General features: G+C 38.1%; 1 protein-coding gene and 1 non-coding gene across 3 annotated transcripts; both read left to right on the forward strand.

Moving 5' to 3' along the window:
- Nucleotides 1–13,261: 13,261 nt before the first annotated feature.
- On the forward strand, nt 13,262–13,369 carry LOC112768338 (small nucleolar RNA R71). Its single transcript, XR_003185774.1, has one exon. It is a non-coding gene; the product is annotated as a small nucleolar RNA R71 (small nucleolar RNA).
- A 4,618-nt stretch (nt 13,370–17,987) lies between these two features.
- Nucleotides 17,988–24,498, forward strand: LOC112765009 (thylakoid lumenal 29 kDa protein, chloroplastic). Of its 2 annotated transcripts, none has more exons than XR_011875248.1 (11): nt 17,988–18,203; nt 18,389–18,502; nt 18,941–19,025; nt 19,122–19,156; nt 19,311–19,376; nt 19,488–19,528; nt 19,845–19,975; nt 20,151–20,257; nt 20,834–20,971; nt 21,790–24,043; nt 24,176–24,498. XR_011875248.1 is itself a non-coding variant. In XM_025810865.3 (11 exons), the coding sequence occupies exons 1-11, from the start codon at nt 18,102–18,104 to the stop codon at nt 24,284–24,286; spliced, it is 1,065 nt and encodes a 354-aa protein (XP_025666650.1). In that variant the 5' UTR covers nt 17,988–18,101; the 3' UTR covers nt 24,287–24,498. The 2 variants fall into 2 exon arrangements, 1 of the variants encoding a protein (XP_025666650.1); XM_025810865.3 differs by having other exon boundaries at nt 21,790–21,924.
- The last annotated feature ends 152 nt before the right edge of the window (nt 24,499–24,650 follow it).

A 24,650-nucleotide genomic window follows, 5' to 3' on the forward strand; every position in this document is an offset into this window, starting at 1 on the left:
ATACACTATATATATATATATATATATATATATATATATCTCCAGAAGATGAAAAGTTAGTTACTCCCTCACGGTTATGTACTGATGGTTATCAGTGGCTAAGAGAAGGGGGGTTGAATCTTAACTTCTTTTTCTGCTGAATATTACTTTTCGCTTTACCAAAGAAACTTAGGAGATAATTTTACTTTTGTCTCGTAACGCGTTGAGAGACATTGTTATTTTATCTCCTGATTAACAGAAACAGAAGTTGAGTAAAGAAGAAGGAGTAACACCCAGATATATTCTGGTTCAGCTAATTAGAGCAATGTAGCCTACATCTAGTCTCCATTACAATTATGATGGGATTTCACTAACTTTTCAACACATTACATACACCAATGTTTCAAGCCATCAACAAGAAAAACATCATTTATGAAAGATGAGAAATTTTTACCTACTTTACCTATGGCCACTATCTTTCCTTTTCCATTATCATCGAAAGTTACAAACCCTCCATCATACCCGTCTAACTTGATGAAAAATGTAGATTTTCCGATCATACGCCTAGAGCATCCGATGTCCAAGTACCACATGTTGTCCTTTCTTTTGGATGCTAGGCAAACCTACAAAAATTCTCAAGTGACCTTAGGTATCAAATCTTTTTGGATCCTTTAATGTCAAACCATCTCTTTTGTCCAAGACTATTGTAGTTGCCAATTATTTTGTACGCTCTATCTCCATTCATTTTCTCACTTATGAAACATTGAGTACGAAAATGTCCATTCCGATTGCAAAAATGACAAAACCTTTTTGGTTGCAGTTTTTTTAGATTGGTTGGGTTTTGAAATTTTATATCATCCGAAGTGAAAGCCACGTTTGAAAAAGGAAATCTTTCAAAAAAGGTTTCAGATTTCTTATGAAAACCCAAACCATCCTTATCATAGAGACGTTTTTGACTAGCCAAAAGTTTATTCATATTTTCAGAACTTTGAGCAAAGTTGGCCAGGTCCTCTTTTAGGTTTTTTACCTCTTTGTGCAACCTTTTATTTTCTTCAAAACAGTTCAGATATGCAATCACAAAATGCTGTTTCTCATAGCCCTTAAGTTCAGCCTTAAGCCACTTGTTTTCTTCAACAAGATCAACAGCGGTTTCGACTTCCCTTAATTTATCTTTGAGAAAAGCATTTTTTGCCTTTAGAATGTCATTTTGAGATTCAAGTTCATAGTTTTCATTTAAGAAGCATCTTAGTTTCTCAATGAGATGATCAATCATAAGGTGAAGGTCTTCAGTAGAGGGTTCAATGAAAATTACCTCATCAGTTTGATTGGCTATGAGACAGGTTTGGGATTTGCTCTCTGATTCTTTCTCTTCGTCTGAATCATTTCCAGATCTTTCCAAGAGGCCATCAACTCCTTCTTCTTTTCTTTCTTGGTCTTTTCTTCTTTCTTCAACTTCAGACAGTCAAACTTGTAGTGTCCAACCTCTTTGCAGATGTGGCAGATGATCTTGCTTAAGTCCCTTTTAGGTTTTCTTGAATTGCCTCCTTTGCTTCGTTCTTTCAACTTCATTATTTTTTTGAATTTCTTAGCAAATAGAATAAACTCATCGTTAGATAAATTATCACCGGATTCATCATCCAAGGACTCAGTGAATGATTTTAGAGCAATTCCTTTTATTTTTGTGTCATTTTTCAAATAAGTGGTTTCAAAAGCAAATAAATTTCCTCTCAGATCATCATATGTCATTTGATCAATGCCACTACTTTCAGCTATAACTATAGCCTTAGTTTCTCACTTTTTAGTGAGACTTCTCCGAACTTTTCTCACTAGCACAAGTTCAGGGTTAGTAACCCCCATAGCATCCAAGCCATTGATGATAATGTTGAATCTTTCAAACATTTCATCAATCATTTCTCCTTCCTTCATAGAGAACATTCCGTACTATTTTCTCATCATGACTATTCTGGTCCGCTTGACTTAGGTAGTACCTTCATGGGTAACTTGAAGCTTGTCCCATATTTCCTTTGCTGTTTTGCATGTAAATATTCTTCGGAGTTTCTCGAAGCTAATAGCACAGTTAAGCAAGTAGAAAGCTTTGGTGTTGAGCTCTATTTTCTTTTATCTTCTTTATTCCATTTAGCCTCAGTCTTAGGAGTGACTACACCATCTGCTCCTGTTTTAGTTGGGACTTGGACACCATTCAAGATGATCTTCCAGATATTGTAATCTACTGATTGAACAAAGATCTTCATTCTCTCCTTCCAATAGTTGTAATTCTATCCATTGAAGAACGGAGGTCTATTGCTGGATTGCCCTTCTGTCAGAGTGTAGACAACCACATTGGAACAATTGTTGTTCGCCATCAAGACCTTTCCTCCAAGCTGCAAAGCTTGATCTCTTTGAGACCAAGCTCTGATACCAATTGATGGTTATCAGTGGCTAAAAGAAGAGGGGGTTGAATCTTAGCTTCTTTTTCTGCTGAATATTACTTTTCACTTTAACAAACAAACTTAGGAGATATTTTTATTTTTGTCTTGTAATGCGTTGAGAGACATTTTCATTTTGTCTCCTGAGTAACAGAAACAGAAGTTGAGTAAAGAAGAAGGAGTAACATCCAGATGTATTCTGACTCAGCTACTTAGTGCAATGTAGCCTACATCCAGTCTCCATCACAATTATGATGGAATTTTACTAACCTTTTGATGCGGGCGGAAATCAGCCAATTAAGAAATTAATATAAGAAATACGTTGCAAGTATAGTTCTTAACCAGCAAAAATTTGCTTATCAATTTAGAAAGGTTGTCACAAAATTAGAATAAAAATACTGGGAGTATGAATCCCAAGTCATCTCCCAACGAGTTAATAAAAGGGTGTTATCTTATTAATCAGGAGTTTTCCGAGAATTTTTGAGAGTTGGAGAACGGAAAAATAAATAATCACAAATCAAAGCAATGTAAATTAAAAGATATTTGTATAATCAAATAAAAAGTCTTGACTCAGGGAATGATTAATTGGAAGTTCTGTCTTGTTGGAATTCTCTCAAGTGTAGTATCAAGAGGTTATTGTTTTCACTTAGTTAACCCTTACTAAATAAAGAAAAGTCAAGTGATTGAGCTAACTCTTATTTGCAAATCCTAATCCTCTCCCTTGGGAAGGACTAGCGTTAGTAAATAGAGAATTAGCCAACAACTTCCAATTTAACTAATCACTTGAGCATTTCAACTCTAGGGTCTCCATTTAATCAACCCCCAAGTCAAGTTGGGAGTCTACTCCATTGACATGGAAATTACTTGCACAGAATTAAAAAGGAAATAAAAGAAAGATATGATAAACAATAACTGAAAATTAATTAAAAGTAAGAGTAATCCCTTGCATTAATAAATTCTAAAAATAATCCAATTGTAACTCTGAGCAAAGAGCAAGGATATGGAAGAGTAAGGGAATAAGAAAACAAACTAGAATAGTAACTTCAACGGAGGTAATGACTCTTCTCAATATCCAAAGCAAAAGCATAAAACTAGAAAAACTATGAATGTGTGGAAAACCTAGAGGAAGAGTAATTTCTCTCTGAGATTCCAATCTAAAAATCTCAAACTAAACTAATGAGAATGTGTATGTATGATGAGTCTCTGCTGTCCCCTGGCTCTAGTCTGTGTTTCTAGGCTGGAAACTGGGTCCAAACTCGGCCCAAAATTGCCCCCAGCGTTTTCTACAACTTCTGCAGATTGCACGTGTCACGCGTACGCGTCAGTCACGCGTACGCATCGCTGGTCATCTTCGCGTGTCACGCGTACGCGTCAGGCACGCGCACGCGTCGTTTTGCAGAACTCCAATCTACGCGTACGCGTCAGGTATGTGCACGCGTTGCTGTGAAAATCTCCAGATCACGCACATGCGTGAGCCATGCGTGTGCGTCGATGCTCGCTGGTTGTCTCCTTTATTTCTTGTGCTCTTTCCATTTCTGCAAGCTTTCTCTCCATCCTCTAAGCCATTCCTGCCCTATAAAGCCTGAAAATTCTGAGCACATAGATCACGGTATCGAATGGTATAAAGGAGAATTAAAATGCACAAATTAAAGGTTTAGGAAGCAAGCTTTTAACCATAGGATAAAACTAGGAAGGAATTGTAAAACCTTGCAATTTGTATGAATAAGTGTGCAAAGACTTGATAAAAACCACTCATTTGAGCACAAGATAAACCATAAAATAGTGGGTTATCAACCTCCCCACACTTAAACATTAGCATGTCTTCATGCTAAGCTCAAGGAGATCAAAAGAATAAACAGGGAAAAGTAAGACTCATTAGATGCAACCTATATATGAATGCAACTATAAGCTAAGATGTTTCTGCCTACTTGGTTAAAAGTAAACAAGTTCTCCAAGACAAAAATAAATCAAATTCCACTAATTCAAATCATATAATAAAAGACAAGTAAACTTGTGAGAAGATAGCTCATAAAAAAGGGAACATAGAATCAAGCATTGAACCCTCACTGGTAGTGTATGTGCACTCTAATCACTCAAGTGTATAGGGTAATCCACTCTATTCTTCTCTAGTCATGCTTTCTAAACTTTGTTCTTCACCTAACCAATCAACAAATAATTAATGTACCAATGCAAACATCATGAGGTCTTTTCAAGGTTGTAATGGGGCTAAGGTAAAGGTGAGGGTATATATATGGCTAAGTGAGCTATAAATTGAATCCTTGACTAACCTAAGCTCTCACCTATACACACACTCTATATACTTCTAAAATCATGCCTAGCTACTCAAAATTTCCACTTTTGCTTCACATACTCATGCGTCAACTTTTCTTTTATTTAATCACATATGCATTGATTTTTCATTAACTTAACATTGGGGTAACTTTGTCCCCTTATTTGTTTATTTATTTATTTAATTGGATAATTTTTTTGGGGTTTTTTTTTAAAAGTAAACATAACATATCAATGCACATGGTTTTTCAATCTTTCTGATCTCACATGAGTAGGTACCCAAATTCTTAATATTTTATCATGACACATTCCCTATTAACCCATGTTCCTACAGTTTCTCCATACTTAGTTGATACACAATCTCTATCTTAAGCTAACCAAAGATTTAATTGGGGTAATTAATTGTTTTTCCACTTAAGGCTAGTGATGTGTTAAAATATAGAACAAATAGGGATTAAAAGGCTCAAGGTGGATAACAAAGGTAATTACAAGGGTAGGCTATTTAGGATAAGTGAGTTAATAATCAAATAATGGCCTCAATCATATGCAAGCATATAAATACACTAAACATTGGACATATAGAGTGGAACAAAATAAAGATTACAATTATATAGAAGAAAACACACAAGAATAAAATATCATGGTTAGATAATGTAACCATACAATTAGGCTAAAAAATCTCACTGGGTTGTGTGTTCTTAGCTATAATTCATGTTCCAATTTACAGTCTTCAAACAAGTTTAACAAAAAAGTTTTAATTTAAATTAGTGAAATATTATAAAATAGAGTCTTGAAAAGAAATTTAGTACTTTAACCAAGCAAACATACATGCAAACAATTATTATCATGCAATCTATTCTATCTAACAAAAGAAAAACTTGAATATTGGTGTTAAGAGAGAGAGCTTACCTCCGGAAGTCAGGTACTGACCGACCTTCCCACACTTAAAGCTTGGCACCGTCCTCGGTGCCATCAGTTAGGAACAAAGGGGGGATGGTAATAGCATCTCCACAGTCGGGGTTGTCATGGCTCCCGGTGCTAGTAGGTGAGGTAGAGTCCGGAGTGTCTGGTTCCTCTTCAGGTGGGTGGTTGCCAACAATCAGCTCCTTGAGGTATGTAAATCGGCGCTTGTTATGGCGCTCTCTTTGCTTTGCTTGTCGGTCAAGCCGGTCCAATCTCTGAAGTATCTGTAGGAGCAACTGATTTATTGAAGGTGCTTGTGATGTGGAAGGAGAAGGAATATCTTCGGCTGGGTCTGTGGTCCGGCTGGTAGTGGCTGCTGCAGGTCTGATTAACTTCCCGTTGGGGACAATCTGATCATCCCGCGGGATTATGGTCTTGGTGTCCCCAGCTTTGTAGGAGACTCCGGCTGCCGAGACTAGATCTGAAACCAAGGCGAAAAAGGGTAGGTTGCCCGCAATCTGTACGTGTCCCATGGCATGCCGGAGGTGTCTTGGTAAGTTGAGAGGCTGGTCTGTAAGGATACACCAAAGGAGAACAGCCATATCTGCAGTGAAGGAGGACTCGTGAGTGCTCGAAAAGATGTAGTGGGACATAATCTGTGCCCACACCCGAGCCTCCAAGGTAAGTGCTGAAGCCAATATGCCCTTAGGTCGGGATCGATGGTATCCATAGATCCATCTGCTGCCAGGTTGTGCGATAACTCTGAGGACATCGTCCCAGTCAAATTTGTATGTCTGGCGCTTGACAGAGGCTTCTTGGTATGCGTCCAACCCTTCTGGAGCAGGGGGAAGATCTAAAGCTCACTGAATGACCCCTTCGGATATAGGGACTTGCTTTTGACGGACATAGACAGATTGCAGGGCTGGCATGTGAAAATTGGAGTAGAATTCAACTACCCATGAGAGGTTGACCTGCCGTGGCTGTCTCCGTAAGAATCTCCATTGTCTGCGCTGAATGCGGGGCTCTACAAAATCAACAATGTGGGTAGGGAGGATGAGTAGGTGCTCATTGTTGTAGTTCTATTCAGCCAGGATGGGGAACTTTTGCTCACAGTAGCGGTTAGTGAACCGCGCAGTGTCCCTTGCTGGAAAAGCTTTCTCGGTTTCATCAACCTTGATGATCCTCTTGACCCGCTTTGTTGTCGGTTTGACTGATGTTGAAGATGGTTCCACAGCTAGCGCTCTTTTTGTTCCTCTCCTTGTCGGTGGTTTGGGAGCAGCTTTCTCTTTACCCTTCTTGGTGGCCATCCTGAAAAGGGAAAAGGAAGGTAACATGTAAAGCCAAGGGTTAAAGTAAGGCGGAGGACAGTACAAGTGATAATCAATGCCAAGGTAAAGAAGGATGTCATTAATACATGGGCGTGACTACATGTGATCAGTTCATCAACGAAAATATAGCAAGTGCATATTATGGCAAGTAGATACAAGATGTTTATTAGCATGCCGGCAAAGGCATGAGTAGCATAGATCAAGCATCAATAGCTAAAATGTATTATCACTCGTAACAAACTAACAATCACATTTGTATTGACAATTATATTCAATTAATAAAATATTAAAAGGATTTTGTGAAAAACAGGCATTGGAGTAGAAGGATAGAATAATTATAAATGCACAATGCCATACGGGCTTTTTCACAAACACTTAGTATGCATGGTAAATATGTTAGTGAAAGTATTAAATTTGAATATGCAAGCAACCCAAAAATAATTAGTGATAATTGTCAAACAACTCCTTAATAATCCACAAGCAATTATAGAAGAAAACAATCACCCAATTAGATTTCTAACACCAAGTAAAATAATGCAAAAAAATAAATAAATAATAAGAAGAGAAGAAAGAAAATAGAAAGAAAGAACCTTGAGAAGAAGGTGATAAAGAGAGGTAATGGAGAATGTGAGGTGAAAAAAATATGATGGAAGGGGGAAGAAGAAGAAAAGAGTAAAGAAAGAAGAAGGAGAAAAAGAAACGAGAATAAAGAAGAAAGAAGAGAAAGAAAGAAAAAAGAAGGAAGAAATTAGGATTGGAAAAGAAAAGATAAGAAAAGTGGCAAATCTGGTGGTGTTGCGCGAGTGACGCGCATGCGAACTCCACGCGTACGCGTGGATCGCGCAAATGGGGGAGGCGACGCGTAGCCGTCGGTCACGCGTACGCGTGACCGTGTTTGTGCTACTTGCGCGAAGGCAGCCTTGCACACGCACAACTCTCTGTTCGTTTTGGGGTGTGTGCCAAAATGGCATACGACGCGTGCGCGTCATTGACGCGTACGCGTGAGTGTTCATAATTTGAAAATGACGCGCACGCGTCAGGGACGCGTACGCGTGAGTGACTTAGTGCCTTGGGCACAGTTCCAGCACTAGGCCATCACAACTTTCGGCCTAACACCTTTTTACGTCAATTTTCCTAGGTCACGCATGCGTGTTATTGATGCGTACGCGTGAGGTGCCAAATATTCAAATGACGCGCACGCGTGAGGGACGCGTGCGCGTGGTGATGCTTGTGCGATTGGCACACTTTCTGCATTGCTCTCACGCAACTTTCTGCCACTTTTTTTTTCTTTATGCAATATACAGATGTAAATGTAGACTATATGCAGAAATCATGAGAAGAGTCACTAAATGAAACCAAGAAGAGAGAAAAGAACGATCATACCATGGTGGGTTGTCTCCCACCTAGCACTTTGCTTTTACGTCCTTAAGTTAGACGGTCTTCAGGCTCATTCTGCTTCTGTTGGTGGGTCCTCCAAGAGGAAGACCTCTAGCTCTTTGTGTTCCTTCATCTTCTCACCTTGATAAAGCTTTAAGCGATGTCCATTGACCTTGATGAAATTGGAACTTGAAAGATGACTCAAGTGGAAGACTCCATATGGCTCTGCTTTCTCCACTCTGTAGGGACCTTCCCATCTGGATCTCAGCTTTCCTGGCATGAGTCTCAGCCTGGAGTTGTAAAGGAGAACCAGATCTCTATGTCTGAACTCTCTTCTTTTGATATGCTTGTCATGCACAGCCTTCACCTTCTCTTTGTATAATCTGGAGTTGTCATTAGCTTCGAGTCGAAGGGTCTCCAGTTCTGCTAGTTTCAGCTTCCTTTCAGCGCCAGCTTTCTCAAATCCCATGTTGCACTCACTCACAGCCCAGAAAGCCTTGTGTTCCACCTCCACTGAGAGGTGGCAAGCCTTTCCGTACACTAAGCGGAAGGGACTCATCCCAATGGGTGTCTTGTACGCTGTCCGATATGCCCAGAGCGCATCAAGAAGTCTGGTGCTCCAGTCCTTCCTATGAGGCTTTACTATCTTCTCTAGAATGTGCTTTATTTCTCTGTTAGATACATCTGCTTGCCTATTAGTCTGAGGATGGTAAGCTGTTGCCACTTTGTGAACAATCCCATGCTTCTTTAGTAAACCTGCTAGTCTCCTGTTACAAAAGTGAGTGCCTTGATCACTCACAATTGCTCGTGGTGATCCAAAGCGACAGATAATATGGTTTCTAACAAAAGAGACAACAGTGTTAGCATCATCAGTGCAGGTAGAAATTGCTTCCACCCATTTAGAAACATAATCTACAGCTAACAGTATATATAAGTAACCACTAGAGTTTGGGAATGGACCCATGAAGTCAATGCCCCAAACATAAAAAATTTCACAAAATAGCATAATCTGTTGGGGCATCTCATCCTTCTTAGATATATTACCAAACCTTTGGCATGGGGGACAAGATTTACAAAAAGTAGCAGTATTCTTAAAAAGAGTGGGCCACCAGAATCCACAGTCTAAAATTTTTCTAGCTATTCTTTGATGGCCAAAATGTCCTCCACTCTCAGAAGAGTGGCAGGCCTCTAAAATGGACTGGAATTCTGATTGGGACACACACCTTCTAATTATTTGGTCAGCACCATACCTCCATAAATATGGGTCATCACATATATAATATTTGGACTCGCTTTTCAGCTTGTCTCTTTGATGCTTAGTAAAATTGGGAGGGAAAGTATGGCTAACTAGATAATTAGCTACAGGTGCATACCAAGGAACTACTTTATATACTGCATGCAAGCTATCAAATGGAAAAACATCATTGATAGGAGTGAAGTCATCCTTGATGTGCTCAAAGTGACTCAAGTGGTCTGCCACTAAATTCTGGGAACCACTCCTATCCTTAATTGCTAAATCAAATTCTTGCAGCAACAGTATCCAACATATTAACCTTGGTTTGGACTCCTTTTTAGCTAATAAATATTTTAGAGCTGTATGGTCAGAGTATACTACCACCTTAATACCAAGTAAATAGGCTCGAAATTTATCCAGAGCGAAAACAATAGCCAGAAGCTCTTTTTCAGTGGTAGTGTAATTAGACTGAGCAGCGTCTAGGGTCTTAGAAGCATAAGCAATGACGAAAGGATCCTTACCTTTGCGCTGAGCCAGCGCCGCTCCTACTGCATGGTTGGAGGCATCACACATAATCTCAAATGGCTGGCTCTAGTCTGGTCCTCTCACAATCGGAGCTTGAGTTAAGGCGATCTTCAGTTGATCAAATGCATTCATTTAGTCCTTATTTAGCTTGAACTCAACATCTTTTTGCAGCAGTCTGGATAAAGGCAATGCTACCTTACTGAAGTCCTTGATAAATCTCCTGTAGAAACCTGCATGGCTAAGGAACGAACGGACTTCCCCCACGGAGGAGGGGTAAGATAAACTAGAAATGACATCTACCTTTGTTGGATCTACAGAAATACCAGTATTAGAAACAATGTGTCCTAGTACAATACCTTGTTTTACCAAAAAGTGACATTTTTCAAAATTTAGAACAAAGTTTGAACTAACACACCTGTCTAATACTCTAGCTAAACTATCCAAGCAAAGGCCAAATGAATCACCATATACGCTAAAATCATCCATGAAAACTTCCATACAGTTCTCAATAAGATCTGAGAAGATACTCATCATGCATCTTTGGAAAGTAGCCGGTGCATTACATAAGCCAAAAGCATCCTTTTGTATGCATACCTTCCAAAGGGATATGTAAAAGTAGTCTTTCCCTGATCTTCAGGAGCTATATGAATCTGAAAATAGCCTGTATAACCATCTAAAAATCAGTAATGTGATTTACCTGACAGGCGGTCAAGCATCTGATCAATAAATGGCAATGGGTAATGATCCTTGCGAGTAGCTTGGTTAAGACGCCTGTATTCAATGCAAACTCTCCATGAATTCTGCACTCTAGTTGTCAGGAGCTCTCCATGCTCATTCTTTACTGTTGGGACTCCAGACTTCTTGGGCACCACTTGTACTGGACTGACCCATTCACTATCTGAGATGGGGTAGATGATATCTGCTTCAAGTAGTCTGGTCGTCACTTCTTTATTAACAACTTCTAAGATGGTGGGGTTCAGTCTCCTTTGAGGTTGACGGACATGTCTTGCTCCCTCTTCTAAAAATATCCTATGCTCACAAACTTGAGAGCTGATGCCTACTATATCTGCCAAGCTCCACCCAATTGCTTTCTTGTGTCTTCTCAGCACACTGAGCAGCTGTTCCTCCTATTGGGAAGTGAGTTCCCTTGCAATGATAACTGGGAGCTTCTGATGATCCTCAAGGTAAGTATACTTGAGGTGGGGTGGAAAGGGCTTTAATTCCAATTTCTTCTCATGGCTAGGCACTTAATCATCTGGAGCCAGCGATGGTTGTAACGTGTCTTCATCTTGTCCAGGGGGTGTCCCCACACTTGCATCTTGCTCCATGTGCCTCTCTTCTACTTTCTCCTGGTGAACTGCAGCTACCGCCTCATCAATGATGTCGCACTGGAAGATGGAATGATCTTCAGGAGGATGCTTCATAGCTTCATCCAGATTGAAGCTCACTGCTATGCCATCTATCTCAAAAGAGTAAGTTCCTGAGAAGGCATCCATCTTGAACTTTGAAGTCTTCAGGAAAGGCCTTCCAAGCAGGATGGATGATGGTCTTCCTAAGTCATTAGGGGGCATCTCCAAAATATAAAAGTCAATAGGAAATGTGAGACCCTTAATGCTCACCAGCACGTCCTCAGCAATTCCAACCACAGAGATAATGCTTTTATCTGCTAAAACAAAATGAGCTGCCGACCTTTTTAAGGGAGGAAGCCTCAAAGCATCATATACAGACAATGGCATTATACTAACACACGCTCCTAAATCACACATACAGTCAGAAAATTTCACACCATCTATAGTAATAGTAACCATGCATGGACTTGGGTCACTACATTTTTCAGGTATATCACCCACTAAAGCAGAAATGGAACTACCTAGAGGAATAGTTTCTAAATTCTATAATTTATCTTTATGCATGCACAAATCCTTTAGAAACTTAGCATATTTAGGTACCTGCTGAATGGCATCCAAAAGTAGAATGGTTACCTCAACCTTTTTGAATATTTCTACCATTTTAGGGTCTAGTTCCATCTGCTTTCTGGACTTCCTAGCAAGGTGTGGAAATGAGATAGGAATGGCGCCACTTGCAGCTTCTGCGTCCCTTGGTGCTCCATTCCTTGATTGAGCTGCTTCTTCTTCAACCAAGTCTTGTACTACATCCTCTTCTTCATCATCCTCTACCTCCACAACATTTTCAACTTGAATGTTTTCCTTTGAGCTTGGCTCCTCATGATTCCTCTCTTGCAGTGTGGTTCCGGACCTCAAAGTGATGGCATTGATGCCACCTTTGGGGTTGCGTATAGGTTGAGAAGGAATTGTACTGGAGCTTGAAGGTTGAGTGTTGGAGGTATTCGGCGATCCCATCTAAGAGACGAGAGCTTCTATAGCAGAAGTCAGACCAGTAAGTGTGTTTTCAATGGTCGTTTGTCTTTGTGCAAGAGAGTGAAGCAACTCGTCATTGGGAGAGGAAGATGGGTAAGTGATTTGGGGGACCTGCTGTTGGTTGTTCTGAGGCGCTTGGGACTGCCTTTGGTGAGGTGCTCTGTAAGGCTGGTTTTGGTTATGCTATCTGTTGTTGTTGTTCTCCCTCTGATTTCCATTGTTGTCTCTACCTCCTCTATTGTAGTTGTCCCTCCATCCTTGGTTGGAATTATCTCTCCATCCCTGGTTGGAATTATCTCTCCACATCTGGTTGGAGTTGTCTTACCAACCTTGATTGTGGTTTCCACCTTGGTTGTAATTGCCGCCTTGTTGATTGTATCCTTGATTCGGGCGGTCATAGAAATTATGAGTAGCTGCCAAGGTGTTGTCTTCTTGTTGGAGCTGCGGACACTCATCAGTGTAATGAGTGTAATCAGCACGTATTCCACATACTCTTTGAGGAACCAACTGTTGACTTTGTTGTGGTGAGGGAGGCTAAGATTGTTGTTGATTTAGCTGTATCTGCTTCAGTAGGTTGGTCATCTCACATATGGCATGTGTGAAGGCAGTAGTCTCACTACTAGAGGAAACCTCTGTAACAGCCTTGGGGTGGTTGTTCCTGTGCCTGTGATTCCGAGTGGACTCAGCTAGGTCGCTGATCAGTTGCCACGCTTCATCTGCGGTCTTGTACTTTTTCAGAGAACTATTACTTGCACCATCCAATGTAGTCTTATCCCAAGGCTTCATGCCTTGAGTGAAGTAGCTGATCAATGCCAACTTGTCAATCATGTGATGGGGGCATGCGTCCAGAAGATTCTTGAAGCGCTCTCAATACTCATAAAGAATCTCTGATTCGCCTTGAATAATACAGGAGATCTCTTTTCTCAGTCTATCTGTAACTTCAGCTGGAAAGTATTTTTCCAAGAATTCTCTCCTGAGCGTATCCCAGTTGGTAACAATTGCTTCAGGTTGGGAGTAGTACCACTCCCTCGCCTTTCCCTCAAGAGAAAATGGAAAGGCGGTTAACAGGATAGAAGTTTCATCTGTACCGTGACGCCTAACAGTAGAATAGGCTGTCTGAAAATCTTTGAGGTGCTTGATAGGCTCCTGAGCCGATAAGCCATGAAACTTAGGTATTAAGTTAATTAGCGCAGTCTTCAGTTCAAAATCTGCGGCCAGATTTGGGTGACGTACTTGATATGGTTGCATAGTAAAGTCTGGAACTCCAGCTTCCTGGAGAGTAATCCTCCTGGGCTCCGCCATATTACCTGCACCTAAATCAACCGAATTATTAGAAAAGGAGATTGTTTCTTCTATAGACGACGCTTCAGATTCGCCCTCAGATGAGACTAGTGAATTGATAATAACCACTTCACCACCCTCAGAGGCTAACCTACGTCGAGCTCGCCTAATATGTGAAATAGTTCTTTTAATTTCAGGATCAAATGCGGCTAAGCTTGGATCAGGTAGTGAACGCGTCATTCAACGAAAGAAACATACAGCTCATGGTAAAAAAATAAAATAAAATATGCAAACAAATACAATTAAAAATATTTACACTAACTAATAATTTAGCACACTATTGCAACTCCCCGGCAACGGCGCCAAAAATTGATGCGGGCGAAAATCAGCCAATTAAGAAATTAATATAAGAAATACGTTGCGAGTATAGTTTCTTAACCAGCAAAAATCCGCTTATCAATTTAGAAAGGTTGTCACAAAATTAGAATAAAAATACTGGGAGTATGAATCCCAAGTCGCCTCCCAACGAGTTGAGAAAAGCGTGCTATCTTATTAATTAGGAGTTTTTCGAGAATTTTTGAGAGTTGGAGAACGGAAAAATAAATAATCACAAATCAAAGCAATGTAAATTAAAAGAGATTTGTATAATCAAATAAAAAGTCTTGACTCGGGGAATGATTAATTGGAAGTTCTGTCCTTGTTGGAATTCTCTCAAGTGTAGTATCAAGAGGTTGTTGTTTTCACTTAGTTAACCCTTACTAAATAAAGGAAAGTCAAGTGATTGAGCTAACTCTTATTCGCAAATCCTAATCCTCTCCCTTGGGAAGGACTAGCGTTAGTAAATAGAGAATTAGCCAACAAATTTTAATTTAACTAATCACTTGAGCATTTCAACTCTAGGGTCTCCATTTAATCAACCCCCAAGTCAAGTTGGGAGTCTACTCTATTGACATGAAAATTACTTGCACAGAATTAAAAAGGGAATAAAAGAAAGACATGATAAACAATAACTGGAAATTAATTAAAAGTAAGAGTAATCCCTTGCATTAATAAATTCTAAAAACAATCCAATTGTAACTCTGAGCAAAGATCAAGGATATGGAAGAGTAAGGGAATAAGAAAACAAACTAGAATAGTAACTTCAACGGAGGTAATGACTCTTCTCAATATCCAAAGCAAAAGCATAAAATTAGAAAAACTATAAATGTGTAGAAAACCTAGAGGAAGAGTAATTTCTCTCTGAGATTCCAATCTAAAAATCTCAAAATAAACTAATGAGAATGTGTATGTATGTTGAGTCTCTACTGTCCCCTGGCTCTAGTCTGTGTTTCTGGGCTGGAAACTGGGTCCAAACTCGGCTCAAAATCGCCCCCAGCATTTTCTGCAACTTCTGCAGATTGCGCATGTCACGCGTGAGTCACTGGTCATCTTCGCGTATCACGCGTACGCGTCAGGCACGCACACGCGTCGTCTTGCAGAACTCCAATCCACGCGTACGCGTCAGGTACGCGCACGCGTCGCTGTAAAAATCTCCATATCACGCGCACGCGTGAGCCATGCGTGCGCGTCGATGCTCGTTGGTTGGCTCCTTTATTTCTTGTGCTCCTTCCATTTCTGCAAGCTTCCTCTCCATCCTTTAAGTCATTCCTGCCCTATAAAGCCTGAAAACACTGAGCACACAGATCACGGCATTGAATGGTATAAAGGGGAATTAAAATGTACAAATTTAAGGTTTAGGAAGCAAGTTTTTAACCATAGGATAAAACTAGGAAGGAATTGTAAAACCATGCAATTTTTATGAATAAGTATGCAAAGACTTGATAAAAACCACTCAATTGAGCACAAGATAAACCATAAAATAGTGGATTATCACTTTTCAACACATTACATACACCAATGTTTTTCCTAGGATCTACCCAATCTTATCTGGGACAAATCCATATTCTAACCTAATCTGAACTTGACTAGACCTCAATCTAGTTTTCAACAGCAAAGTGCTAACCCAACTTACCAGGGAATCCCTACCTCTGAGACATCTTATGGCTTTTTTTCATAGTTTATCTCACTGCCTTTTACCTCTCATTGGCTTTTTCTTACAAACCTCACTGTGTTAATCTTTTTCAATGAGACTCAGACAAACTAAACTGAGAAAAAGGAAATACTAAATGAACAACATGAAGGAGAAGAACTCAATCAACTTGGGTAGCTATGAGAATTGAATTCTGTGCTTTTTACTTACTTTCTTTCCCTTCAACACTTGGTCATTCACCCTTATTATAGAAGAGTGAAGCTTCTATGGTTGAATCAAGTTCAACCCTAACACTGTCTTCTTCTCCATCATTAGAGTCTTGCAGCGGCTTCATCATAGAGGTGAGAGAAAAACCGAATCTGTTGCATGCAACACACCCATTCTCTCTCATCCTTTTTCTTCAAGATTTTTCAATCTTGACCGTGGAGCTTTGCTTTGGCTCCAGGTTTTATTTTTGAGCGTTGATCTTCTGTTTTTCAGTTTTGACTTTGATTTTTCCATTGTTGCTTGATTTGTGTTTGAGACTTTGTTGATTTCTTCTTGGTTTCTTGGTGTAGCACAAATGAGAGAAGATGCTTTTTGATGAGCTTTGACCGAATGCAACTTATTACTCGATTGTAGCCCATTCTTCTTGCTTAGTTTTGGCAACAAGCTTTTTGTCCTGCAATACTCCATAGCTTCTGCACTTTTCTTTTCTTTCTTTCTTTCTTGCTAAGTGACGTGACCAAAGTGAAAAGAGAGAGGAGAGAGAAGAGAAGACTTTTGGCTATCGGAGGAAGTTTCAAGGAAATTAATTGGAATAAATTTGGGGTTCAAGTATCTAAAAGTGGGAGTAGGTAACCCATATGAGGCTTGAAGGATTTTGGACTCATTATCTTATTTCCTCATATTCGGTTTATGGACATGTGATAGAGCTTGGCTTGGTTCTAATTGGACCAAAGATTGTGGTCTTGATGATTTTCATTTTTGGGCCAAGTGTTTTATATATTTGCTTGCACACTAAACCAAATACATTAAACAAACAATTGGTAATAATAATGTTTGTTCATCACTTAGGTTAGTTTTCCAAATTCAACATGTACGTATATACAACTCAAAACATCTCTGGGATCTGGCCCATATAGGAAGCCCCTAATCTGACGTCCAGACTAGTCTAGTTTTCTAACCTGATCTCTCGAAAAATAAAAGTGAGAATCTAAAACAAAAGAAACACTAAACGGGAGTGCTGCCAAAAGAAGATGCTGATGTCGCTACCTAATCGCTGTTAGAAGTCCACGATCTCTGTATCCATCTCGGGATCATCATCGGCCTCAGAAGTTAGAACCACAATCTCAATCTCCTCAACGTCCTCGTCGTCAGAAATAACGATGACCTCTGGTGTACTTTGGGGACTACTATCACTGCTGTCGCCTGCGAAAACTATACTACTAGGAGAAATATGCTCAACTGTTGAGGGCAGACCAAACACCGTGGCGAAAGTTCCGATCGGCTCTATGATGAAAGGGTCAAAGGAGCAAGCAGAATGCGACTCTATCAACATATCCAATCCCACTCGAGGAGATTCAGGAATGTAGTCATCGACGACAAAGTCAGGCTCAGGCACTACCTGTCTATCCTAATGTGCTGGAACGGGACCTCCATACATGTGATCAAAAGGATGGTGAATAGAATTGGGATGTAACCATGACAGTGGAAAATCATACGGTGCATCGGGATCGAAGAGAGGAGAAGCTATTTTTGAGACCCTTACCCAGTTTTAGACCGGTGAAATCATACTACTTTTCGGTCTATTTTTGATTCCCTTAAATAATCATACTACTTAAATAATGACCGGGTCTATTTTTGATACCCTTACTCAATTCTAAATACGGTAAAATCCAACTAAATTAGCCCCAAAGTATTCGGATCCGAACCGGATCGTCGGATCAAACCGAGTCATGTGAACTTCTAATTTTACATAATGTTATGGCTCGAAGAAGTGAAAAAGTGGTAGTTTTATTTTATTTTATTTTGTGTTTTTTAGGTAAAAGTTCTTGTTTGTAAGACTAAGAAAAAGTGGTAGTTGGTTGGGTCATTTTTTTTGGTTTTAAAGAAGACGTTAAAGACAAAATAAAAAAAATGAGAGAAGCATCGATCAAAATGAAAAAAAAAAAAATTTGAGAAGCGGGTCGGATAGAACGGTGAAGGATTAGGATTGGGTCAGATTAAGAGAACCCAATAGGCAAATAGCAAAAGATTTCTCTGGATAATGCAATTATCCGATGACTTGGCATTTGGCACACTCCACATAACACTCTCTCTCTCAGTCCCCCCCTCTCTCTCTCTGTCGTTAGTTGAAACTTAGTTGCAAGAATGGGTGTCTCTTTCCTTTCAACTCTTCCTTCTCTTCTTCCACTTGCTCATGATTCACCACCTACTACCACCACCACCACCATCAGACACCACCCTCGTTTAGTAAGTTTTGCTCTTCAATATACTTCATTCTTTTATTTTTTTCTACATTCTACACAATGTGCCTGCAATTCTTGTTTGCCAATTTGAACAATGCTGTGATGTTGTTGCATTGTTTGTAACACAACATATTTATTTTATTAGCTCTTACTTATCATCATACCCGTTGTTCAATGTGCTCATGTTAGGTAACAATTTGTGGTTATAATAAAATCAAAGCCAGTTATCATGTTATTGACGAAGGACATTTCAGTTTGAAAAGAAGAGACATTCTTAAATCCCTTGGGATGACTATTGGCTTGGTAAGTTCTATTCATACAAAAATTCAGAGAAGTTAAATTAGTCCATTATTTCTAATTTTTATTTGGGTAAAGTATCGTTTGGATAATCAACGTTGTCCTTTAAGTTTTTTTCATTTTCTCCCAAGCGTTTTAAAGTAACCTTTAAAAAAATAATAATAACATTAGTTTTTTTTTTTTTTTTTTTTTTGCATTTTTCTTTTCTTTCGTTTTTGTTTTGTTTTGTTTTGTTTTCATTTTTTTTTTCTCTTTTCCCTATCAAATTAGTCCTAATACCTGTATAAACAGCATCTTGTACCCACATGGAATCAAATGGCTCTGCATATATATTGACATTGTGTACAGACTACGAGTGATGAATATAAATATTTACTCTAATATTAACTAACATATACACTTACTGCGTTAGATTAATGTGATAATGAGTTGTATCTGTTGTAGGAATTGATAGGAAGCTCTGGATCCCTTGTTGGAACTGCTAATGCCGCTGATTTGATACAGCGCAGACAGCGTTCTGAATTCCAGTGTAAGGTCCTCCAGGTCTACATTTTCATGCCATTGTTAATCTGTCAAAGGCCAACTGTTTTTTCCTTGTTTAGTTTCTAACATTCTATTCTTGCAGCGAAGATTAAGGGAACTCTTTTTACAGCCATAAAGGTATATTATGTTGTGCTGACTTACATCTTATAACTGTAAAACCTGTCTTCATTTAGAATTTACAAATGTCATACTCCTTACGAGTTTATAGTTTAACTAGAAAATAGAATTCCGTGGTGGATTCAACTTAATTCGACATTTGGTTATTTTTCAGGGAAATCCTGATCTAGTTCCATCCTTGCTAACACTGGCTTTAAATGATGCTGTGACCTATGATAAGGTGAAAGAAAAAAACAAAAGAATAAATCGTATACACAATCACTCACACATAGAGATAGTTGTCTTCCATCAGTTACGATAAGTGCTGATTGGTGTCTGCTTAAGTTTGTAGGCAACAAAATCGGGTGGCCCGAATGGCTCTATACGATTCAGGTACTTCTTTTTCTTTGGAATTAGCATTCATGGAACTGTTCCCTATAACTGATGAAGCTTAGTTCTTTAAGCACAGTGATGTTAAATATTACCAAAGTAGATACTTCATATTCTCTACAAAAAGGTATCAGATAAATAAGGTGCATTGAGATGGAGTTAGTTCTACATCGAAAATTTCTACATTTTTATGTTTATGTTTACTATATCTTAGATTTTCTGGTTATGCAGTTGGTTCTTCAATCTTCAGAAATGAATTCATTTTGAAACTTCAATTTGATAACTATAATTTTCTATCCTTTTTCTCATCTTCCTGAAGCTCAGAAATAAGTAGACCTGAAAATAGGAGACTATCTGGTGCCTTGAGTTTAATAGAGGAAGCAAAAAAGGAGATAGATTCATATTCAAAAGCTGGACCCATATCATATGCAGATCTAATCCACTATGCAGGTTATACTTTCTTTTACCACAAAGTTGAACAGTAACAGTTAATAGTTATGTACCATACATGTTACACCTATACCTATTGATCATTCCTATAAATTCATTTGAAATTAAGTTGCATAGAGCTTGCTTAGATATATTTGAATTCCCCCAACTCAATGTCACTATTTTTCTTTTGTAGCACAAAGTGCTGTTAAGTCTACATTTATAGCTGCTGCGATTCGAAAATGTGGTGGAAATGAGGAGAAAGGGAATTTACTGTACACTGCATATGGATCAAATGGGCAGGTATGGCTTTTGAGATATTACAAATATTTTTTGATGTCCATCAATATCTTCATCACACATTGCTAAGAGTATGTTCGAGAATATGATTTTAGAGGAATTGAAGGGATTGAGGTGTAACTATGAGTGCATTTTACTCCAAGTTGTCTCCTATATATGCATGAAATTAAGTAAAGAAACTAAGAAAGAACTAGTCTTTGGGCTCTTGTTTGCAACTATCCCATCCTCTTGCTCTGTGAGCCGTGCTGTTAAATACTCTCAGTTTGGCCTATTATGCTTTTGCAAGTCTAGGAAGGCCAATTAAGGGATTTAAAAAAGTTTATAGGACGAAATGTACAAAGAAAAAAGAGAAAATAGGGGGGTTGCAGCTGTAAATAACAAGAATTGAGTTACCGTTATAGGAATACACTCTTGTCATTTTTTCAGTTTCAAGAAAGGATTGGGATCTAGGCTGTGGTGAGCACTCTCGGTGCTCTCGTTCTGTTGGCTGTTTTGTTGCTTCTGTTTACTTTAATAGAGTTCCATTACATGTTCATACTTTGATCAAATAATGCATATTTTTTATTTTTTTGATCCCAGTGGGGACTGTTCGACAAGCAATTTGGTAGGGAAGATGCTCAAGAGCCGGATCCAGAGGGGAGAGTTCCCTTATGGGAGAAAGCAAGTGTTCAGGAAATGAAAGACAAGTTTTCTGCTGTAGGCCTTGGTCCTCGCCAGGTATTTCACATATTTGATTACTGAAATATTGCAGGAAAACATGCTAAAGATGGGATGCATGGATAGAAATGATATAGTGACATAGGTTTGTATGTTGCAAAATTTATGTTTGCCTCACATGAACTTTTTCCCTCTAGAGGATGGCATGATCATGATGAAAAGAATGTTTTCGCGCACAGTTTTATGTATACTGTTTGTTTCTTTTTTTCCATGCGCTTTCAGTTTTCTGGATAGAAGCCTAGTTTATTTATGATGCTATCTTACTATTTCATGCTTATGCTTTTGAAACCTGCATCATGTTTTCCGTCTATTATGAACTCAAACCATGTAAAACTTTAACCATTCCACTGCCATAGAAATGTTTATATGCCAACAAAAGTAACAGTTCCCTTCTACCTTTCTTTTAGTACCTGCTTGCACTAGTCTAATGTCAAGGTATATGCTAGTTATTCCTTCAATTTGAAACTTCTTGCACCATACTCTTGTTCCCACTTAATTATAGATACTCCATAGATTTTGTTTTTCTGCGTGTGTTTTTTTTAGGGATAGGTTATGTTGACTTCCCCTGAAATTATGTGATACACAGGCAATACTCTTTGATTTCTCATACTTAAATTATAAAATATAGGTGTATCTAGTGTTATATAACTTATAACTCATAGGAGATTTATTATATACTTATAAAGTAAGGGGTCTTCTGTATCATATCCCCTAACTCATCGGACTTGAATGTGAAGATTATGAAAGTTTACTATGATAAAAACGAAAAACAATGAAGGAAGTTGATGTTACTAACCTATTTCTTCTTGTTTGGTCAGCTGGCTGTTCTTTCTGCATTCTTAGGCCCTGATCAGGCTGCGACAGAGGCCAAATTGGCCTCCGATAAAGACGTTGCTCCATGGGTTGATAAATACCAACGGAGCCGCGAAACAGTCTCGCAGACTGATTATGAGGTAAGTATATTTGTGTGGCATAAAAGCAGCAGACATGCAACAGAGATAACCTGAATTGTCTCAATTGTCCTATCGAAGTTAGGGATGTCAGGGGGATGGGGTGCCAAATAAAATCCCGGCGGTACCATTTCCCGTCTCCCCACCGTCCCTACAAAATTCCAGTAAAATTATCTTATATAACATAACATCTATAATTTTAAATATATATAACATTAGTCACATCTAAAATTACATAATTATTCTAATGACAATTAATGAATACTAAATAAAATAATTTTAAATTATCTAGATTAATTTTTTATTGTCTCTCAAATATTATTACTCCTAAAATACAATATACTAATACAATTAATTTAATTAGATTTATATCTATACAAAATATCTAAATTAAGAATTATTCTTTAAGGACAAATTAGATATTTTATCAATAAATCTTCACATCCAAGTGATTTAACAAACTCTTTTAGATTCACGCACTTCTTTTTCATGCTTTCTTCTCCCCTCGTGCTTCTTCTTTAAATTCACGCACACACATTGTTCTTCACCCTCTAATGCTACGTTGTCGTCTTCTTCTTCTTTTTTTATTATTTTTCTCTTTTGTTATCGTCGTTATTGTTGTCGTTATCATCGAATTTTTATCATATTGATGATATTTTTTTAATCCAAAATTGATTTAGATGTGTTTTTGTTCAAAATTGACTTGGTCTATGCTTGTTTTGAAACGAGTTTGTTTGGGTATCATCATCATTAAATAATTTCGGTTCATTCAAAATTTAATTTTCGCTTCATTTTGGATGTAAATAAGGTACACTTCTAATAATTTAATTTTGTTTGTGTGCTTGCTTTTGAATGCAACCATTAAGTAATTTCGTTTTGTTCTGGATTTAAATAAGGTGCACTTGGTCTGTGCTTGTTTTGAAACGAGTTTGTTTGTGTATCGTCATCATTAAGTAATTTTCGGTTCATTCAAAATTTAATTTTCGGTTCATTCTGGATGTAAATAAGGTGCACTTCTGAATAACTTGTACAAATCTTTTCATTTTCCAATTCGATTCGATCCATTCATTCGTAGAACTATTTACTCGATCGCAGACATTTCGGGAACACCTCTAATAGAGGGACAAATAGTCAATTTTGAAAGAACTTATTGTAAACCTCTTTCTGATCATTCAATTTTGTTTGTGTGCTTGTTTTCAAACGCAACCATTAAGTAATTTCGTTTCATTCTAGATTTAAATAAGGTGCACTTGGTCTGTACTTGTTTTGAAACGAATTTGTGTATTGTCATCATTAAGTAATTTCGGTTCATTCGAAATTTAGTTGTCGGTTCATTCTGGATGTCAACAAGGTACACTTCTGAGCATTATGTTTTCGAACTGAGTTTGTGTCACAATCATTTCGGTTCATTTCTGAGTGAATTAAGGTGCATTTGGACTCATTGTTCTGCACAATTCAAAACTCTTCTTCCTCACCTTTTATTGCTTCTTCTTCCTTTTTATTTTTTTCTTTTTCATCTTATTTCATTTTGTTATAATTCTTGTTATTTCACTCTCTTGAGAGGAATAAAACCAATAAAAAAATAAAACAAAGAAGAAAAAACACATAATACTACAAAATCTCCAAAGAGAGGCGGAGGAAAAAAAAAAAAAACACAACAACAACAACAGTAGTAACAAAAGAATGACGATAAGGAAAAAACATGCGAAGGAGGAGGAACGCAAAAAAGAAGAAGACGGTGATAATGTAAAACCTTACATGCGAACGTAAATGACTTGGTTGAAAGAATGACGTGTGAGCGCATAATCATGCTTTTTTTAATGAGAGTGATTTTTGTTGATGTTAAATCTGATTGGTTGGACTTGGATGGCAATAATATTTAGATGTTTAATAGATCTGATATTTTATATATTTCAAAAATCTTGGAGAGCGGGGTGGAAATCCCTGCTCGGATTACCAAACTTGCCTCAAGAAACTTTGCCCCCTTCCCTCCCCTCCCCGGATATTAATCACCATCTTGGAGGCCCCATTCAGAGCTTTCCCGCGGAGAACTTGGCGCAATGAGGAATATTGCCATCCTTAATTGAAGTATTAGCCTTTATGAGTTGTGACAATCATATTGGTATGGTGACCAAATTATGATCAACAATTCAATACGCATTCCTGACTCCTTTTTATCTTTTGGATTCTTTCTAAGGTGCTGTTTAATTTGAAAAATTACCTGCTACTTAATTTTTTTCCTGTAATTTTTCAGGTTGATCTGATTACCACTTTCACAAAATTGAGTACATTGGGCCAACAAATCAACTACGAGGCATATACATATGCTCCTCCAAAGATCGACATTACCAAACTCAAATTGTAGAAATGTAGGGCCATGTGATCTTTTTGCTTCCTCCCAAAAGACACAACCTGAATTTCAATTTTTGACTTATCATTCTCTTTATTTTGTATTTTGTATGCAAAACCTTATTAATTGATGTACATTTAGTGAGAGAACACCGTTATCCCCAAGCAATGTTGAAGAAAAATCAATTTCAAAGAATGGAAGAGAATTCCATTCATTCCAATCTCTTAGAATTTTGCGCCATATGTGTAACATCTTTACTATCAAAATGTCACACTTTCGACTGCGTCATTTTGATCGCGAAGATATTATGATAATTTCTATATAGTTAACAATAAAATAGAAGCCTTTAACTTGAAATTGTATAGCTGTTTTCTTTTAA

This window comes from Arachis hypogaea, chromosome 17 (genome assembly GCF_003086295.3).
Source record: "Arachis hypogaea cultivar Tifrunner chromosome 17, arahy.Tifrunner.gnm2.J5K5, whole genome shotgun sequence".
NCBI lineage: Eukaryota > Viridiplantae > Streptophyta > Magnoliopsida > Fabales > Fabaceae > Arachis > Arachis hypogaea.